The sequence below is a fragment of the Catharus ustulatus genome, chromosome Z (genome assembly GCF_009819885.2).
Source record: "Catharus ustulatus isolate bCatUst1 chromosome Z, bCatUst1.pri.v2, whole genome shotgun sequence".
Classification (NCBI taxonomy): Eukaryota; Metazoa; Chordata; class Aves; order Passeriformes; family Turdidae; genus Catharus; species Catharus ustulatus.
Genome location: NC_046262.2, coordinates 64,307,401 through 64,327,457, shown reverse-complemented (window position 1 = coordinate 64,327,457; position 20,057 = coordinate 64,307,401). Strand labels below are relative to the sequence as shown.

At 48.3% G+C, this 20,057-nt stretch overlaps 1 protein-coding gene across 1 annotated transcript; it reads left to right on the top strand.

Annotated features, from left to right (window-relative positions):
- The first annotated feature begins 13,586 nt into the window (after positions 1–13,586).
- LOC117010496 (acrosin-like) lies at positions 13,587–15,953 on the top strand. Its single transcript, XM_033085005.1, has 5 exons — positions 13,587–13,693; positions 14,000–14,212; positions 14,512–14,777; positions 15,062–15,204; positions 15,603–15,953. Exons 1-5 carry the CDS (start codon positions 13,632–13,634, stop codon positions 15,951–15,953), a joined length of 1,035 nt encoding a protein of 344 aa, XP_032940896.1. The 5' UTR covers positions 13,587–13,631.
- The last annotated feature ends 4,104 nt before the right edge of the window (positions 15,954–20,057 follow it).

Sequence of the window (20,057 nt, the reverse complement as noted above, 5' to 3'; positions counted from 1 at the left end):
TTGCTGTCGTCGTGGATGCGTGCAGCGGAACGATCGTGGCCACACAGCATCTCAAGACCGACTCCAAAGCAACTATCCAACATTGGTTGACAGCCATAGCATGGCTTGGAGCTCCAAAACAGATTGGAACAGACAATGGTCCAAATTTTGTCTCAAAATCGGTCCAAGCATTCATCTCGAAACGGAGCATCACCTTGGTGCATGGCATCCCGTGCAACAGCACCGGGCAGACCGTTGTTGAGAGAGCGGGTCGGACTCTGAGAACTAGGCTGGAAGTACTGGCAGAGACAGAGGGTTTTACCAATTCCATTCCCCTGAGTGACCAAGTGCGCATACTAGCAACCGCACTGCTAGCATTAAATCAATTCCTCAGGGGGGATGAGATAAATAGTCCTGCCCAGAGACACTGGGCCACCTGAGCCACTGGGCCACTGGTTATAGTTAAGATGGACTAAGGGAGTGGGAACAAGGTAGGAGACTAGTGCTCATGGGGCAAGGGTACGTGGCAGTCAAAAAAGATGGTATCATTAAGTGGCGCCCTCTGAAATCCATAAAACCCATGCTGCCCAATAAAACTAATGAAACCTCTGAGTTTCTTTTAACAGGCTTGCCATTGTGATCCACCTCCTCAGCTTCACGTTCCATCTTCGTGCCTCAGTGTTTGCTGTTACTAAGCCTACTTTGTGCCAGCCAAGCAAAGAACAGACTCCCAAAGTGAAACCAGATGCTGAAAACTCCTGTAGGACAGAGACCAGCCTGGGAAAAAAACATCCCTGGATTTCCACCCTCATATCCACCCTAATGGGACCAGTTATAGTTATTATACTTGTGTTCGTGTTCGGTCCCTGCCTCCTAAATAGACTAGCCCAGTTCATTAAATCTCATTTGAATAGAATTGATGTTATGATTTTAGAACAAAGGCAGTTAACCTGAAAAAATTTCAGCCGTTTGTTTAACCTGTTAACTTAATAAGTTGCATAGCCAAGTTGTAACCGTGTTCAAACGTTTAAAATGTTCAGTGCGTTATTACTAACATGTTCCACAAGTTGCTACTAACAAGAGTTTAACACAGCAACGAAGGCTTGACCGTTCATGGAGAGGGGGGAAATGTGGTTAGCCAGAAAGATCAATCAGAAGACATCGCGATGTACAAGGAGATAGGGCCCCACCCTCTCCATGACGTCAGCCAATCATATGGCTGAAGGAAGTTACGTATGTATTCCACAGTTACTTAAGCCGGTGCTCACCAGTTAATAAACGCATTTCACCATCCACCCCGTGGGTGTCAGTGAGTGATTTGGCCTGTCAGGCCTGTAAGGTGTTAGCCGACGTGTCCGGTCCTAGGAACTGGGTCACCACACCTCCACCTGTGAGGCAACAATCAACCTTTTTTTTTTTTTTTTTTTTTTTTTTTTTGATTTTAAACTGATTTTATATATAGAAAATCCTCTTGGAATGAATTAGGTATTGCTATTAACTTTCTCCTCCTTTAGCATAGGATAGAGCACTTGCTTGGAGATAAAACTGATCAACAGCACTGGACAGATGACGGGACCCTGTCTGAACGAGAGCTCCGGTCAACACTGCTGGCTTTTGCCTGCACTCATGATATAAGAAATTGTAGAACAACTGCTGCCAAGATGTTTGACACATGGATGAAGTCTAACGGAACAGTAAGGTATCACAAAAACTGAGCTTCCACTTCTTGTACCCGTCTGTCTTGCTTTTAAATTGTCACCATTGTATTTGGGGAAAACACCCCAACAACAAACAGAACGATCAAAAATGAAAGCCCCACCACACCACCACCACCGACTTCACACTAATAAAGAATGTGATTCTGTCTTGAATTGTTCCATGTGTGGAAGTACAGTACTTTCACGACCATAAGGCACACCGGACTATAAGGCGCACACCCCGGGAGTCGGCAAAATTCGCAACTTTGTAGATCATATAAGACGCACCGGACTACAAGGCGCACTTCTTTTTGCAGCGAGGCTCCGCCCCCAGCTCCCCCTGCACGGTTGCTGGCCGAGGCCCCGCCTCAACCCGGCAGCCATTGGCCCCCGGGACTGCCTGTACCCGGAAGGGGCGGTGCCGCAGGTCCCCTGGCCCGCCTTCACCCGATAGCCATGGGCCCCCGGTCCGCCTGGACCCAGGAGGGGCCAGGGCCTGCCCGCCGCCCCTCCGTGCCGCCTCTCTGGGGCCGGGCTACAGCCGCCACCACTCCGTGACCCATCCACGGGGCCGGAGCGTGCCTGTAGAGGGGCCGTCCCGCCTCCATGGGGCTGGGGAGTGCCTCTGGAGGGGCCATCGCACCTCCACGGGGCCAGGGGGTATCTGTAGAGGCGCCGTCCCGCCTCCACGGGGCCAGGGTGTGTCTGTAGAGGGGCTGTCCTGCTTGCATGGGGGCCTCTGGAGGGGCCGTCCCACCTGCACGGGGCCAAGGCGTGCCTCTGGAGGGGCCGTCCTGCCTCCACGGGGCCGGGGCGTGTCTGTAGAGGGGCTGTCCCGCCTCCACAGGGCTGGGGCATGCCCGCCGCTGCTCTGCCCCGCCTCCACCTGGCAGCCATGGCACTGCTGGCTCCCCCTGCGGCTCGCAGCTCTCACTTCTGGGTAGGCAAATCTCTGAACTTTGTCCATCAGATAAGGCGCACCGGACTATAAGGTGCACTTCAAGGTTTGGGGTAAAATTTTAGTCAAAAGGGTGCGCCTTATAGTCGTGAAGTTACTGCAATTAGTGTTGCTCTATGAGAGGATGACTGTGCTAGACTTCGTCTCCAGTCTCATTAAGTTCAACTGCAAAACTAGCCACACGTTTTCTTTCATCTGCATTTCCTGAGCTGCATGCTGAAAGAAGATTACTTAGTGGCAAATCCAAAGCCCGCTTTTTTATTATGAAGAATTCATTCTGCTGTGGATTCATGTACATTTGGAGCCATAGAAATTCTCAACTTTGTGTACAATTTACAGTAATTTCACGACCATAAGGTGCACCGGATAATAAGGCGCATCCCCCGGGAGTCGCAAAATTTGCCAGGGCTCCTCCCCACCTCCACAAGGCCGGGGTATGCCTTCTGGAGCTCTTCCCCGCTTCCACGGGGCCGGGGCATGCTGGCCAGGGCTCCTCTCTGCCTAAACGGGACCGGGCTCTTCCTGCCGCCCTTCCATGCATCCTTCCCAGGGCCGGGCTATGCCTGCCACCCCTCTGTGTCCCCTCCACGGGGCCGGGCTATGCCTGCCGGGGTGCAGCCCCACCTCCAGGGGGCCGGAGCAAGCCTTCCGGGGCTCCTCCCCTCCTGCACAGGGCCAGCCTATGTGTGCCGTCCCTACGTGCCCCCTCCCCGGAGCCAGGCTCTGCTGCCCACCCCTCCGTACCCCCTCCCCAGGGCTGAGCTCTGCCGCTCACTCCTCCGTGTCCCCTCCATGGGATCAGGGCAAGCCTTCCGGGGCTCCTCCCTGCCTGCACGGGACGGGGCTCTTCCTGCCGTCCCTGCATGCCCCCTCCCCGGGGCCGGGCTGTGCCACCCGCCCCTCTGTGCCCCCTCCCTGGGCCCGGGCTCTGCCACCTGCCCCTCCATGCCCCCTCCCCAGGGCCGGGCTCTGCCGCCCGCCCCTCCATGCCCCCTCCACGGGGCGGTGCTCTTCCACCTGCCCCTGCGTGCCCTCTCCATGGGGCCGGGCTCTGCCACTCGCTCCTCTGTGTCCCCTCCACGGGGCCAGGGCAAGCCTGCCGGGGCTCCTCCCCGCCTGCACGGGGCCGGGCTATGCCTGCCAAGGCGAGGGGTGGGGCCAAGAGCTTTCTCACGCCTCACACACGGGCAGTGACGAACATGGGGGGAGAGGTGCGGACAACGAAAGGGAGGAGAGCCCAAGAGCCAACCAGGGAGCTCACCCCAAGATACTCCCCTCAGAGGAGGAGAACTCCCCCAAAGAAGGACAGAGAAGGGGAGGGGGAAAAGAAAGGTGGAGTTCGGACAAAAGTCACCAGTGGCCGGAAGCTCCTTATCACTCTATTTCCTCCAACTCGGATAGCGAGCTCGGGTGGGCCGAGCAAACATCACGGCACGAGCAGTGGGGAAAGCAAAGACACACAAAACAATACATATCCAGTACAGACTCGGAATCCGATTGTGATGGAAGCTATGCACCGGCCGTTCCCATCAAACATACCGGCTTACTCACACCGCGCGCAGACAAAAGGAGTCCACCGGACCCAGGAAGTGAAAGTCCCAGAGCGCCGAAATATTGTTAGCCATTCAGAGAACTTAAGGATGTTGCTTCCTTTAACATTATAGGTTTGAGGAACCAAATTGAGTGAATTAGTTTGGTGAAAAGCATTTCATTGTTGAATTAAAATTGTGTGGTTTTCTAAAATACTTATCCCTTACCACTTTTCAAAATTTAGTAAAGGTTGGGTTTTAAAATATAATAGGAAAAAAAATTTTGCCTAGTCTAATATCTCAGCCCTGGTCAGGTGGGAATATTAGCTAAGCAAAGAACGTTTGCCATCAAAACCTTCTCAGTCTGTTTCAATTGTGGCCAGATTGGAATTGACTGACAAGGGGAGAAAATTATAAAGTTCAGATATTTACGAGTTAAAATTGAAAACAAGTAATTTGGAAGGGTTGATTCGGCCTCATAAGGGCTAGAACCTTTTCCTTTGAAGGGAACGTGGAGAATCTTGTCTGGAGAGGATTCTCCTGGGTTGTCATTTGAAAGGAAGGTTCTCAAACAATATTAAATACTAAGATGGGATTGTAAAATATCAAGAATCGTGGTTTTCACCAAACTAAGGAAATTCAAATGCATGTTTTCCTCTGTTGTGGTTTCAAAAAAAAAAAAAATGGGGAAAAGAAGCGGGGAGAAAGGCAAGAGATTTGCCCCAAGGCATCTGGGCATCGAACCAGCCAGTCACAGAAGAAGAACATCTAGCTCCCATCCACGCAGCAGTCCCTCCACCAGCTTCTTCTCGCGCCAGGACTGCGGGCGCTCCTCCTGGAGGGGCACCAGGTCCCCATCCAGCAGTCCAGGCAGGAGTGCGCCCACACATCTGAGAATTCCTCTGCCAGTGCCCTGGTGCGCGGACTCAGCTGCAGGTAACAAGCAAGAGAAGACATGGCAGAAACAGCTGAAGAACATTCTGATATTCCAGCTGTTGTTCCTTTATCGCAGTATGAAGCAGCAGAACAGGAAAAGACGGAAGCCCAATGAGTGAAAGATGCTGAAGCAATGAGAGAACAAACCTCAGAGGAAGAGAGAGCAGAAAAGTTACAGGAGACCCTGAGGATGGAGTAAGGATCTGAAGGGCTGGTACATGCAGTTGCTGTTACCGTTGTGGAAGAAGAAAAGGTAGTGAGCAGCATTGAGGAGAGATCACCATCATGGATATCTGCTGCTCTGACAGAGTGCATTGAGCAGGCAAGAGAAGAGGAAGAGAAAGAAATTCAGAAAGCAGCTGAACTGGGTGTTACTGTGGAGGATGTACTGCTAAGACAGTGCCAGAGACTAGAAAGAATGTAAGTGATGACACCACAGCAAGTGAACTGGAGCTAACCTCTGAAGCAGTGACTGCTCTGGAGACAGCAGAAGCTTCCTGCACTAAAGAAACAATGGAAGCTAGTTGTAATGGGCAGAGGGTACGCGGCAGTAAAAAATGATGATGTCATCAAGTGGTGCCCATTAAAATCCATAAAGCCCGTGCTGTCTAACAAAACCGATGAAACTAATGAAATCTCTGAGTTTCTTTTGACAGGTTCATGGCCGTGATCCATCTCATCAGCCTCGTGTTCCATCTTCGTGCTTCGGTGTCCTGTTGTCGCCAAACCCGCTTCATCGGCCAAGCAAAGAACTCGAAGACAAGTTCCAACGTCACGGCCAAAAGCTCCAGCAATGATTGTTCGATTCCCCTGTTTACCCAACAGCCCTAGTTTACCACCCATGTGTTCACCCTAGTAGGACCAGTTGCAGTTGTTGTACCCGTGTTAATGTTCGGTCCCCGTTTCATTGTTAGACTGGATAAGTTATAACCAAGTTGCGATTGCATTTAGACGTTTAAAATAGTTTGCATGTTGTTACTAATATGTTTCACGAGTTGTTACTAACATCAGTTTAGCACAGCTGCGAAGGCTTAATCGGTCATGGAGAGGGGGGAAATGTGGTGAGCTAGAAAGTTCGTTCAGAAGACATCGTTATGCACGAGGAGTTAGGCCCCGCCCTCTCCACGGCGTTAGCCAATCACAGCTGTACCAAAGTTACTTAAGCCGGCGTTTGCCGAGAAATAAACGCATTTCACCGTCGACCGTATCGGTGTAGCGAGTGATTTGTCCGGCGACTGGGATTGTAAAAGTGTATGTGTGTGTTCGCCGTGGCCCACTCTAACCAGGTCGCCACTTGCCTTCGTTTCTCCCCCAACGAAGGCAACACTTCATTAATGGTAGAAAATCTCTTCATTAATGGTTGAACTTTAACTGATTTTGCTGTATTTTTTAAGGTTGGTTCATCTCTTAGACTGATACTGATTTGTGCCCTTTTGACTACTGACTTTCACCACATGTTGCAGAGGAGTTGCAGTTGATAGATTAGTCAGTCACCTCATTTTTGTAAACTTCTAGTCTTTCATTGCCTGGTAACTGTCAAATAAGTGTAAATTGTCATCATTGTTCAGTCTTTAGGGCATTAGTTTTAGGAAAACTTTTAATTCAGATTTTAATGATTTATTTTTCTACTATTGTAAAAAATCTTATGAGACAAATCCTTAAAGTCTTCTGAAGAATAGGAACCAAATTCCTAATGTGCAACACTGTAAAATGTAATACCTGCAGCGCAATCTATGTCTTTCAGAAATGGTGAAAAAAGCCACTTTGGAGATATAGTGTATATATATATACAGTACATGCAAGATTAAACATACATTTTTTATCTTTTCATTTCACTACCAATGTATCTATTGTGGATTCGTGCAAGCAGATTTAGAACTGTTGTTACATTATGGAATGAGAATTGCAATTACAGTAATTTCATGAATACAAGCCGCACTGTTTTGACCAAAATTTTGCTCCCATAGCAGAAATGCGGCTAATATTCAGGTGCGGCCAATATGTGAATAATTTTCTGACATTTTCAACCCTAGGAGTGCAAACCAAGTCAGTGCGAACTGCAAAGTCAAGCTCCTGCCAGTAAAACCCTTCATTTACGTGGTTGTTACAAATTGGTTACTCTGTTGCTCGGCGGGTGGAGCTGCTCTGTGCAGGTAGCACAGGGGGTGGGGAAGGCGGGGCAGCTCTCTCCTGCTGGCCCCATGGCTCGGGGGAAGCAGGGGCAGCTCTCTCCTGCTGGCTCCACGGCTCAGAGGAGGCAGGGGCTCTCTCCTGCTTGGCCCCGCGGCTCGGGGGAAGCAGGGGCTCTCTCCTGCTTGGCCCCGCTGCTCGGGGGGCTCCTGTCCCCGCGTGCCGCCGCCGCCACAGGAGCAGACAAGCTACATCCCCGGCTCCCATGGCCACCGCAGATGCCGGCGGGCTCTGTGCCCCCCTGCCGCCGCGGGGCAGCGCCGGGCCGGGGTGACCGAGCACAGCAGTGGTGGTGGTCGGCCCCGAGCGGCCCCGCCGAGTGGCAGCGCCGAGCTGGACCACCCAGCCCTGTCAGCAACCCCGAGCCCACATGGCCCGAGCCGAGCCAGTAAACCCCGCCCTGCCACGGTTCTGTTACTATTTGGCAACTTTGTTGCACGCGGGTCCTCGCTGCGAACGACAGAGCGGCTTATACTTGGGTGCGGCTTATTTATGGACAAAAAACAAAATGTTTGCCAACACCCGGCGATGCGGCTTATACTCAGTGCGGCTTGTATTCGTGAATTTACTGTAAGTATATTCTTGAAGTTTTTACTGTCATGTGTTATTACTTTGATTCATCCTTTATTTTAAAATACAGAAGTACTATTTCCATATTTTAATATTTGCATATATACGTGTGTGTATGTACATATATATACCATCTTTTTCTTCCTATTCATTTCTTAAATGACAAGTCAGTTGTAAACTTCCACTTTTTTATCCCGGCTGTCCTCTCACACATTTTATTTCATCCTTGGCCACAATATTGAGTCTTAAAACATTTAAAATCAAAACTGTGGAAGAGGATCCCATCTTCCTCCTGATTTCTGCTCTGAAATTTAAAATATTTACTATTCCATTAAAATGCTTTACTGACAACTATGAAACAATAACATGGAGCTCAGTTTTAGACAAGAAAGTGTACCAAGAAAATCTGGAAAGCTGGGGAGGCTTTTTTTCATTTTACCATTTGTTGCATACGCATACTTTATTATGTCAGTCGTAGAGGTTTTTAAATTGTTTTTCTGTTAGGGAGTCTGCAGCCCTATTAATAAGTTCTACTGGAATCAATTCCTCCTTCCATGATAAATGCTTAAATATAATTGTCATTTTTTGGAGTGTGTTGGCAATTGATGAAGACAGAAATGGCCAAGACCTGGTACAAGGCGGATAATCTTTGCTGGCAAGGCTCATGTTTGGACATGGACTTAGGGCGTGGTGAGGGTCAGGAAAAGGGTGAGGTGTTAGTGCAGCACAAAGAGCAGAAACTCAGTGTTAGGAGGGCTGTGAAAAGGCTTCCGAGGGAAGGTAAGGACTGCTACTCCACTCTAAGTGCCAGAGAGTTGGATGTCCCATTAGCAGGATTCCGGTTAGGACTAGTGTGACTATGGCTAGCTGGTATGGCTAGTTAAGCTTAGCCATAGGTGCAGGACAAAAACTTGAACTGTTCAAGCTAACCCAGGTAATGCTGGATTATGGAATTTGTAGTATTACTCAGTAGTACTTTGTAAGTGAGACTACCAAGTGTAGGACACAAAGTATTAGGGGCTGTACCAAATGCAGACTTACTGGCTGAAGTGTAGTAAGCAAGTGTGTCCTTGCATGCCTTATGAATTGACTTAATGAGCCAGCCTGGCAATGTTAGAAGGATGACTACAGAATTTAAAGGTACAGCAGAACTTCTGAAAAAGGATGTGTCATTGGGGCAGGATTCATTTGGGAGTGAAGGGCTGTGTGACAAACCGAGCTCGGCCACTCCCTGAGGCATGAGGCTCCCGCATTACCTTCAGTATCTTTGATGCTATTGGCACAATTGTCCGGCAGCATCGTTTCATTGGTGGTGCAGCTCCTCAGCTCAAATGCTGTGCAAGGATAGAGTTAGCTGCATAGGGCTTGACCCTGCACTTGATACTGTCTTTCACCTCCTCTTGAGCTCCAGATCTCAAACTCCTTAGCAAAAGCTCTGGGGTAGCAAGAGGAGAAGGCTGCTCACATCTGCAGTTGCAGAAGGTGTTCCAGAGAGCAGAAAGCAGAGCCCCAAGGGTACTGCCAGCATGGGCACTTGCCATCACAGCTGGCAAGCAGGATTTACCTTGCCATTTCCTTCCACTCAGCATCTTCAGCCTCTTTCACACAGATCTTATCCAGCTCAGAGAGCAAGTCATGAGGGATGTGCTGCTCCTCCGACTTGGTACTGAGGATGAACTGTACCCACTGGGGTGGGGTGTCTGGGGATAGGAGACAAAGCTTCATCCTGTTACTGTGGGTGTCATGCTTACATTCCAAGTGGGCATCAGATGTGCACCAGTCCAGCCATTATTACTGGGCTAGGCCCTTACCTCCAGGACTGTGCAGACTGGCCCAGGACCACGGAGGAGAAACATGTTTCTCCTCTGCATAAGGATAGACTGCTTTATTCTCTCTGACTTCCATTTCTAAAGGCAGGATCCCTCTAAGGAAGATGCGTTTAGCAAAATCATGCGCTTAAACAGCCTTAAAGGAAAGGTCATCTTGCTAAGCAATGCCACTTTCCCTCAGAACTAGCCACATGGACCTGCCTGGAGAAGACCTCACATAGTGTCCACATAACCCTAAACAGGTTAGTGAGGGATGTGGATTGTTACAGTAGTAGTCTTGCTCTGTTGGAGCAAAGTCCTCCTCTTTCTGATGCTTCCAGCTATGGAGTCTGTTATGGCGGTGGCTGTGTGTGACCAGTGGTGTCTGCACACCCTTGCACAGGATTCAGAGATTTGCAAAAAAGTGGCACTTGCTCTTGATACCGGGAAGCCAGCTGATGCAGAAACCACAGTTAAATCAGTGCATCCATCTAGGGAGGAAATACCAACTTCTCTCAATTTCATTTTCATTGTATCCCTCAATGGTGTAGACCTGTCCTTTCTCCCAAGTCCATTCTGCTCCAGCTTTGCAATAAGTGCTAGGAGCAAGTGTTCCTGAAAGTACGAAATTGTTTCTGAAATGTCAGCTTTGGCTGGACAACTCAGATTTGTTCATGACACAGCAGCATTTTTTAAAATCTTTGCATGGCACAAGATGACAAGATCAAATCAGCATCATGATAATGAACTCAAGAATAAAAAAAATGAGGAAGAACACAGTCTAACATCTGCAGCCATCACATCATTCTTCTCTCCAAGTTAGGAGCAGCCTCTGTGAAAAATCAAGCTATGAATTATCCAGCCCTGTGGTGAAGGCTCACACCAGAACTTTTGGGGGAGGCTTTCCCCTTGGTTTAAAAGCTGTAATAATTTCAAAAGCCTCTGGAAAGAACTGTGTTTATTTACGTACTATCATGGCACATTTTGCTGCGTGTGCTGTAATACTGTGCAACAGGCATAGGGACTTTGTGCAATGGAAAACCCACAACTGTGGTGGCCCTTGTACCAGCAGAGACTCCCCTCCCCACTTCTCATACTAAATATTGACAACATTGCTCATCATTCCCTGGTTAGTTGCTGCTTCTTCATTTGTGCAGCAGGAGGCAGATACAAGCTGGGGCTGGGTGTGCACAGCTCTTCTCTCCTCCCAAGGCATCATCCAGCCCTGCATCCATGCAAGTCCATAACCATCGCACCTCAGCATGGCTTCTCCTCCAAGGCATAGCTCTGAAAACACTGGCTTGTAGTTTTTCCCATACCCCTATAAAACAGCCTATAATATAATCTATATTGTATGCAGTGGGAATCTAAAAATATTTATTACAGAGGGAGAGGTTGAGAGTTTCAGACCAAAAATAAGTTTTCTGCCCTGTTCCTGCACTTCTTAAGGGGGAAAATGACGGGGGAGCAATGGGGAGTATTTCCAAACGGGGGGAAGTGTCAAACCAAAGCAAAACCAAAAACCCACAGCAACTTTCAGTGTCCAAAGGTGACACCTGCAGGCTCCCTAGATCACACTTTGCCACAGGACGTGACCATCAACAGCAAAGGCCTTCAAGAACCTGCAAGGGTGAGACCAGCCAAGGGGAAACCTTTACCCGCCTTTTATTATCTTTTTGTCTCTTCTATTTTTTTCTCTTTTTTTAATCTCTTTTTTTTCCTCTTTTTATCTCATTTCCCCCTTTTACCTTTTGCAAAAGTCAAAGGCCTAGACCTCAAGCCCACTTCTCCTGAAATACCACTGCTGGCACTGCATGAAGGACATTTCTGCCTTAAAGACCAAAGAGCTACAACAAACTGAAATAAATATTTTTGTTTCTCTTTTCCCGTGTAACCAAGGCAAGGGAAGGGCATTACCAGATTTCCTGAGTTCAAAGAAACAAAAACCCAGCCTCATCTTGCATTCAACTCCAACTGCAGCTTGAAGGTGGGAGCCTAAGGCCCGCTAGGGAAGGATTGATTGGTAGCACTTCAGGTTACTGTGGTACACAACTTTTCTTTCTGGGGCAATGCCTGCTGATCCAAAGGCAGCCTCAATACCATAGGCCCATGCTGTCCAGCCCACACGCCTCCTCCACATGTGTGCCATGGCTGATGGTGACTTAGTTGCTGTAGATGTAAAATGGACCTTTAGTGGTCTTAAGAAACTATCTTGTTTCACAGATAACCGTGTTTGCACTTCCACTCATTCTCATGTGTGAGGCAAGGCCTCCCTGAGCTGGGATCTGCAAAATGCAGCCGTGGACAGGCATGTCAGGCACAAAGGGAAAGGGTCTCTCTAAAGGGCCAGAACTGTGCCCGCTCAGAGAGGAGGGCAAATGTGGGAACCCAGGACATCCCTCTGGCTGCCTTGGATAGCTTGAGACCCTGGCAGGGGGCTCAGAAGCCTTGGCACAGAGCCTAAGACCCCTGTGCCTTTGATTTTAACGCCTGGGAAAAGTTACCACCATTGCATGAAGAGTTACAAGTCACAAAAAATAAGTAGAGTATAAGTAAGTTTATCAAAAGGTGAAAAAGTAGATTTTTAAGATTTTTTTAGAATAGGGGTCCAGGGTCAAGATGGAGGAATTTGGGCATATTCTGTCCCTCTTTCTCCTTCTTCTTGGCATCCATCTTCTAGGTGATGGTGACACTTCTGGATTGGTTTAGAGTAGAACGAGACTGTACCATATAGATGATATGTATTGGAATAACTATAAATAATGTTTACGTAGTTTGTAGTATATAAAGATAATACCACCCTGAAGGCGGGCAGTGTGCCTGGGACTGAAGAGCTGAACGGACCACAACAGTCAGGGAAAGAACTTCTTAGATAATATAAAATAAACAGCCTCTGGGACCTGCAGAAGATGACTCCTGACTCTTTCTCCGGTGCTCGGGCTGGGTAACAGAGACTTAAAATACACAGGTGGTCATCTTGAGCTCCTGAGAGGCCACCAACATTAGGCAAAGGTGCAGTGGAATAAGGGACTGCAGGTCCTAGAGATGTTGGGGACAGCAGCTGGAAATGCAGTGTCTTAGGCTGCTGACATCTGGTGCTTCTGTGTGTGTGCTGTATAGCACACCAGGGAACTTGAAACTGATCTCTGGGTAGGAGCCTTCCATCTCCTTGGTCCTCCCTGAACTTCATCAAAAGAAAGCTAAGAAAATTGGAGTTTAGTGAACAGAGGAACTTATTGGCAGTAGCTGAAATGGCAGTCCAACGCACAGCTGCTGTACCTCTCAAAATAAGGGTAAGCTGTTTAGCAGTCCAGTGGAAGCAACTAAATAAACAGGCTCAACTGTAAAGGGACTACAGTTTCTTGAAGGAAAATTATTTTTAATTAGAGTTCTTCATAGTTGGTTTCTAAACAACACCAAAAGAGCTTAGGCCTTGAGACAGTTCCATTTGTTTAGTTGATTTTTCTGTCTCGAAGCAAATGAAAACAATGCCACAAATTGTTTTTAAAAATCAGAATGTGTGTTGCTTTGAATTGTTGTTGCAAATTCTGTAGGAGTTTTAGATGACAATCTTGTATCGTTGTCATGGTGCTGGCACAGGTTTCCCAAAGAAGCTGTGGATGTCCCATTCCTTTTGCCATTTGAGGCCAGGAGGGACTCTGAGCAGCCTGGTGTAGTGGAAGGCATCTGTGTGCATGGCTGGGGTTTGAAACCAGTCAATCCTTAAGGTACCTTCCAGTCAGATTTTTCTGTGGTTCTATGCCTCTACATTGCCCCTCCCCCCCGCCTCCAGAGGCCAGCACCATGCCCGGAACATGGAATCAGTCCCTTTGTGACATCAGCCCCAGGGCCAAGGGCACTGCGGCAGTGCAAATTCTGTGGGCGCTCCATTGGCAGTTGTGGAGGAGCTGACGGGCCCTCTCTCTCTCTCTCTCCTTGCTGCTGACTTGTGTCTCTGACAGCAATGATTTTGTTGTGCATCCTCATCCTGCTGGCTCTGTGCGGGCCTGCACATGGCGCCTGTGGGTAAGTAGCCCCGGGCTCTGAGGGGACCCAGGCAAAAGCTTAGGGTGTTCCCTGAGGATGCCTGCTTGCTGCCTGTGGCCACACCAATTTCTAAAAGGCTGGGTGGGAGTCTCAGTTTATTACCAGCATGCAGGCTGCTGGCACCACTTGTCTACAGCAGAAACAGGCAGACATATGCACTCCCCAGGAAGTTCCCTGGCCGTGCTGGCTTTGCAGCCAAGGCCCTGCGGGAAAGGAAGCTGCCTGACCTTCATGCTGCAAAGCAGCAAGCCTTCTCACAGGACAGTAATGTCTTTCTCCTTACAGGGACACCTGTGGACTCCGGCCCATGCCTGCTACGGTCAGCTCATCACGCGTTGTGGGTGGCACAGATGTCCTGCCAGGATATGGGGCCTGGGCTGGCATTGTCAGTTTCCGCCCTATCTGGACATTACAATATAGCATGCACGTGTGTGGAGGAACCCTCATCAGCCCGAAGTGGGTCCTCATAGCGGCCCACTGCTTTGATAATGTCACAAAGTAAGGAAGACTTGGGCACAAGGATATCCCCACAACAACCAGTGTGTGCTATTCCCATCCCATTTCCTCACTAGTGTGCCTTGTGCTAGGACATTGCAGGGCCTAGCTGAGGCCTGGGCAGGGAGAGGACTGGGCTCAGGCCTCTGCTTCCTAGCAGCCTCCAGCTGAACATATCTTGAGCCTGTTTTGTCTTTCTGTAGTGCTGTTTTGCTCTCTGCCTCAGGAAGCAGAAGGCAAGGAAATGCTGGGCTGTGACAGCACATGACTCCCTCTCACACCTCTCTCCATCTGCCTTCCAGTCCCATGAAGGAGTGGGCCGTCGTGATTGGGGCCACCATAATGAACCAGATAACCCAAGATGTGGTAGTGCGCGGGGTTAAGCGGGTGATCAACCACGAAAAATACGATAGGGAAACGGTATTTAACGACATTGCCGTGATGGAATTGGACAGACCAGTAGAGTGCACCTCCTTCATTCAGCTTGCCTGCCTGCCTGGTCCTTCAGTGAAATTGTCAGAGCTGAAAAACTGTTACATTGCCGGCTGGGGTGACACATACGCAAAATGTGAGTTCCCATAAAGAACCTGTGCCCTGAGGGCAAGCTTGGAACACCAGGGAGAGATGGCTGGGGCTTCCAGACAGCAAAAGCCAAATTGAGAGTTGGGCTGTGGGATACATACTTCTGGAGAGATGGGTTTGGGCTGCTGTCCAATGCCAGATGGCAGTGACATAGCACTCCAAAACCACTCTATAGGCAGAGCCAAGCCCTAGGGAAGGATTTCAACACACAGACAGGCCAGGAGAATGAGCAAGGAGTTGCTGGGAACTCATTTCTTTCTCTGCTCACAGCAAAAGTAGGTAGTGAGATCCTGCAGCAGGCCAAGGTCCAGGTTGTGAATAACAAACTCTGCAACAGTACCGATTACCTGCAAGGGTACATCCACGACTTCCACGTGTGTTCTTCTGGGGTAACCGGCCTTGGCATCTGCCAGGTAGGAGCATGCTATGAGTCCCCCTGCTCCCAGGGGTGTGGGCAGCCCCACCACACCACCCAAGCACAGCCCAGCACCTGCTTTCCCTGGCCAGTCACTCTCCCACCCACAGCTCTACACCACTGCTGTAGCTTCTGCCCCCTTTCCCACCTGTGGGTTGTTGCTCAGTGAGGTCCAGATACCAACCCTGAAACATCCAAGCATCCAAGGGAGACAGAGAGCCCCACCTTACAGACCCTCAACCTGCTCCCAAGAGTGTCAAGGTTCTGCAGGTTCCTTCCTCTGCCAGGAATCCAGTTCTCCAGCCAGGGCTGGGAGAGTAAAGGACAAGCGAAGGACCCAACTCTAACTGCTGACAGGCACTCAAAATCATCTTAATCCTCTCTGCTCTGCTTCAGGGTGACAGCGGGGGACCTATTACCTGCCAAGATAAGAGTGGTGACTTCTTCTGGCAAATTGGTGTACACAGCTGGGCAATAGGCTGTGCTAGATATAAAAAGCCTGGAGTCTCCACCTCCACTCAGTACTACTACAACTGGATCCGGTACAAGACAGGAATAAAGCCAGCGACGGGAATAAAGCCAACACCAGCAGTTACTGCAACACCAGCACCAGCCTACACCTCAAGCCCTCTGCAAACACTACCTCCAAGTTCAACAAAGCCCTGTCCACTTCCACGTGAAAAGCTGCTGCAATTCTTTAATCTGCTAAAGGATATCTTGCAGTACCTAAAGGGAAAAATATTTTGAACAGCAGAATGGACCAGCTGCAGTTCGGGATTTAGTGGACCACAACCCTTTCCTTCTGAGTTATATTAATTTGAATTTCATTAAACTGAATTAAATTTTGAATTGTAAGCATAATAATAATTATAATAATATTAATAAGGTACTTTCTGCTCTGAGAATACCCTGCATCCAAATTTTATAAAATCCTGCACCCAAATTTTATAAAATCTGCTGGCTTGATCATTGCCCAGGCAGCCCTGAACTCAGGGATCCCTTCATCCTCATCTAGGAAGAGTTTCGCTTCACACTCCTTTCTGTACAGATCAATGCCTTCCCTACAGTTATTATTACATCTACAGTGAAAAAGTAGCATCTGGCACCTTAAGTCTGCAACAACAAGTGCAAGAAACACAAAACTATGAAAACAAAATAAATGGAAGAAACAGGTGCAGATGTTGCCCTGTCGTTAAGAATGTGAAACGCTTCTGTGCCCAAAGGATGATTTTTGTCCCTCTCAGATGGTAACTGGGTTTTTTGACCAATGTAGAAACCTAAACAGTAAAGAGCTAATGCACTGCTGTGCCCTAAACACCAACATCCATCAAGTAGGCAAGTTATAACAGGATTTGCCTGGAAAGTGGAGCCATATGAAGGTAAGGCAACACCATTCTGAAGCTGAATTTCCTGTTCCAGTCCATGGTGATTACACAATACACAGGACAGCTTAAGTGCAGGAGCAGGGTCAAGGAGCGAGCAAGGCCAACAGAGGGAGAATCAAGACCACCAAAAAACCCTCAAAGCCCCCCAGTCCATTTCTGGAAAGGTCCAGAATACTGGGCTGCACATGCTAACTCATTTGCATGAAGAGTGAGGAACCTAATCCCAGATGGGGAAAATTTACTTATAAAAATGTACCACCACAGAGGCTGGGTGGCATTCTCTTGGTACCCTGGACACCTTTTGGCTGGATCAATGCTGGACCCAGGACTGTGAACTTCTTTCCTCTCCTACCTGATTTCTTTTCCCCTTTTTCTTCCCTCTTTTATTCTTTTGTTTCTTTTTCTATTAGAAGATAGTGGCAAAACATATACCAATTGCCATGCTGAGTGTGTAATTAATAAAAATTTGTGAGGTTTTTTTGGACCCTTTTGGTTTTTGCCATTCCTTTTCATCTGTGAACATCTGTGGAGGAATTAAGGTACAGACAACACCATGTGCCAAAGTCAATAGTATGGATTTTATTCAACAGTAAACAGTGAAGTAGAGAGAGTGATAGGAATAGGAAAGAGAGGCAGGTCAGAGGGGGAGAAAGAGTGAGACAGTTTAAGCAAAAGCTATCACCACACCTGGATCCAGAAAGCATCCTGTGGCATCCTTCTTCACCATGGTCTTCTTGCTGATGTGGTTCCCAAGGTGTTCAAAATTTTTCACTATTTATATATTTTAGCAAACAAAGGAATTAATGCTCATTGGCTACAGAGTTACCCACTCAGACCTGATTTTCAGCACAGTTGCTGAGTTGGCTTTCTGTGCGGATTCCTTCTGTTCAGTATCAGTGTTCCTCCAGTATCTGTGTTTTCCTCTTGCTAGTCTGAGATTTCACCCAGCCAATCATCTCACATTCCTCTCAGGTGGGTTAAATTCACAGCCCAGGTTTCACAGAGGTATGTTCAGTGAGGGGAGCTTCAGTTGTCACAGATGACCAGTTGCTTCTTTGGAGAGTTTGCCACAACAGGCAAAGTCCTTCAGTCTTTCCTTAACACATCTTGGAGGGGCATGGAGAACCTCCACTCTTTATTGGACAAGGAGGGAAATATAGTTACCAAGATGAGGAAAAGGCTGAGGTGCCTGACATCTTAGTCAATATTTAACAGTAAGACAGGTTATCCTGAGGACACTGGTTTCCTTTACTAGTAGATGGGGACAGGGAACACAATAGCCTCCCATGTCATCCACAAAGAAGCAGTTAGTGACCTGCTGAGCCACTTAGATGCTCACAAGTCTATGACACCAGACAGGATCCATCTTAGGGTGATGGGGGAGATGGCAGAAGACTTCACCAAGATGCTTTCCATCATTTACCATCAGTCCTGAGTAACCAGGGAGGTCCCCAATGACTGGAGGCTGACCACAAGAAGGGCAAGAAGGAGCATGCGGGAAACTGCAGGCCTGTCAGCCTGACCTTTGTGCCCAGTAAGATTATGGAACAGATCATCTTGAGTGCAATGACACAGCACCTAGAGGACAGCTGATTGCAGGGGAAGGTTGTGTGTTTGACCAACACAATTTCTTTTATGAGTGACCAGGTGACCCCCTGGTGGATGAAGGGAAGCCTGTGCATGTTGACTACCTGGACTTCAGTAAAGCCTTTGGCACTGTCTCCCACAACACACTCCTGGAAAAGCTGGCAACCCATGGCTTGGACAGGAGCATTCTGCTGGGTTAGACACTGGCTGCACAGTCAGGCCCAGAGAGTGGAGGTGAATGGTGTTGCATCCAGCTGGAGGTTGATCACTAGTGGAACCCCCCAGCGATCAGTGCTGGGGCCAGTCCTGTTGAGTACCTTCATTAATGGTCTGGAGGAGGGCATTGAGTCCACCTTTAGCAAATTTGAGATGACACCAAATCGGGTGCAAGTATTGATCTGTTAGAGGGTAGGAAGGCTCTGCAGATGGAACTGGACAGGTGGGCTGAATCCAATGACATGAGGTTTAATAAGTCCAGGTGCCAGGTTCTACCCCTGAGTCACAACAACCCCTGCAGCACTACAGGTTGGGGACAACCTGGCTAGACAGAGTGGTTAGACAGCAACAAGGGAAAGAAATGTGGAGGTACTGGTTGACACTTGACTGAACATGAGCCAGCAGTGTGCTCTGGTCGCCAAGAAGGCCAATGGCATCCTGGCCTGTATCACCACGACCAGGGCAGTGATCCTTCCTCTGCACTTGGTACTGGTGAGGCTGCACCTTAAGTGCTGTGTCCAGTTCTGGGCCCCTCAGTTTAGGAAGGACATTAAGATGCTCAAATGTGTCCCAAGAAGGGCAGCCAGGATGGTGAATGGTCTGGGACGCAGGTCCTATGAGAAGCAGCTGAGGGAGCTGGGGTTGTTTAACCTGGAGAAGAGAAGACTCAAGGGTAACCTCTATAACTCCCTGAAAGAAGGGTATAGCCAGGTGGGGGTCGGTCTCTTCTCCCAGGCAACCAGTAACAGAAAAGGACTGTGGGAAATCTTAAAAGCGAAGGGTTTTGGGAAAGTTGCAAAAAAAGCAGGCCTAAGAGATCACAATCTGCAATTAGAGCTAAGTGGAAAACACAAGGCATGTCAGCAGAAAAGTTATATGAGATGTAGAAAGCAAGGACAAATAGAACAATAGTCTGTGTATTAACACTTGGCTAGAATAACTCTCTAAGCTGCAGAAAAGTATATCTTGCAAGATATTAGGAAGGTCTAAGCTTAATAATGGAGCTCTCCACATTGTATTTTAAGGTTTACAAGTAGGTATTGTATTAGAAATAAGCAAGCATTATTTTAATCACAGGTACACGTACTTATAGTGGTTGGATAGAACTACTGTCAATATGCTTTTGCTTTTTGTGATATGGCCAAAAAAGTTTCAAAGTGTATTGTAACCTCACAATCTCTGGTTGCTGCCAGGGACAAGAGCTGCTGGCATCTTCCTGCTGTCCCAACCATATAATAGACTGATGCTTAGGAGGAAAGAAAAAATAATAATAAAACAGCTTGAGACGTGTTCCACAGCACTCCCGTCCTGTTCCTGATTCTGTGCATAAACCCCTGGCCGGCATTAGAGGACAAAGTCTTAAGCTGTATCAGGGGAGTTTAGGATGGACATTAGAAAAAATTCTTCACAGAAAGGGTAATTTTGGGCATTGGAATAGGCTTCCAGGGAGGTGGTGGAGTCTCTGTCCCTGGAGGTGTTTAAGGAAAGACTGGACATGGCTCTTAGTGCTGTGGTCTAGTTAACAAGTTGGTGTTTTGTCATACGTTGGACTCAATGATCTTAGAGTTTTTTTCCAAGCTAGTTGATTCTATGATTCTGTGATTGAAGTTTAAGGCAATTGTGCTCTGTAAGTCTCCTACAATATATTATGCAGCTCTGGTCA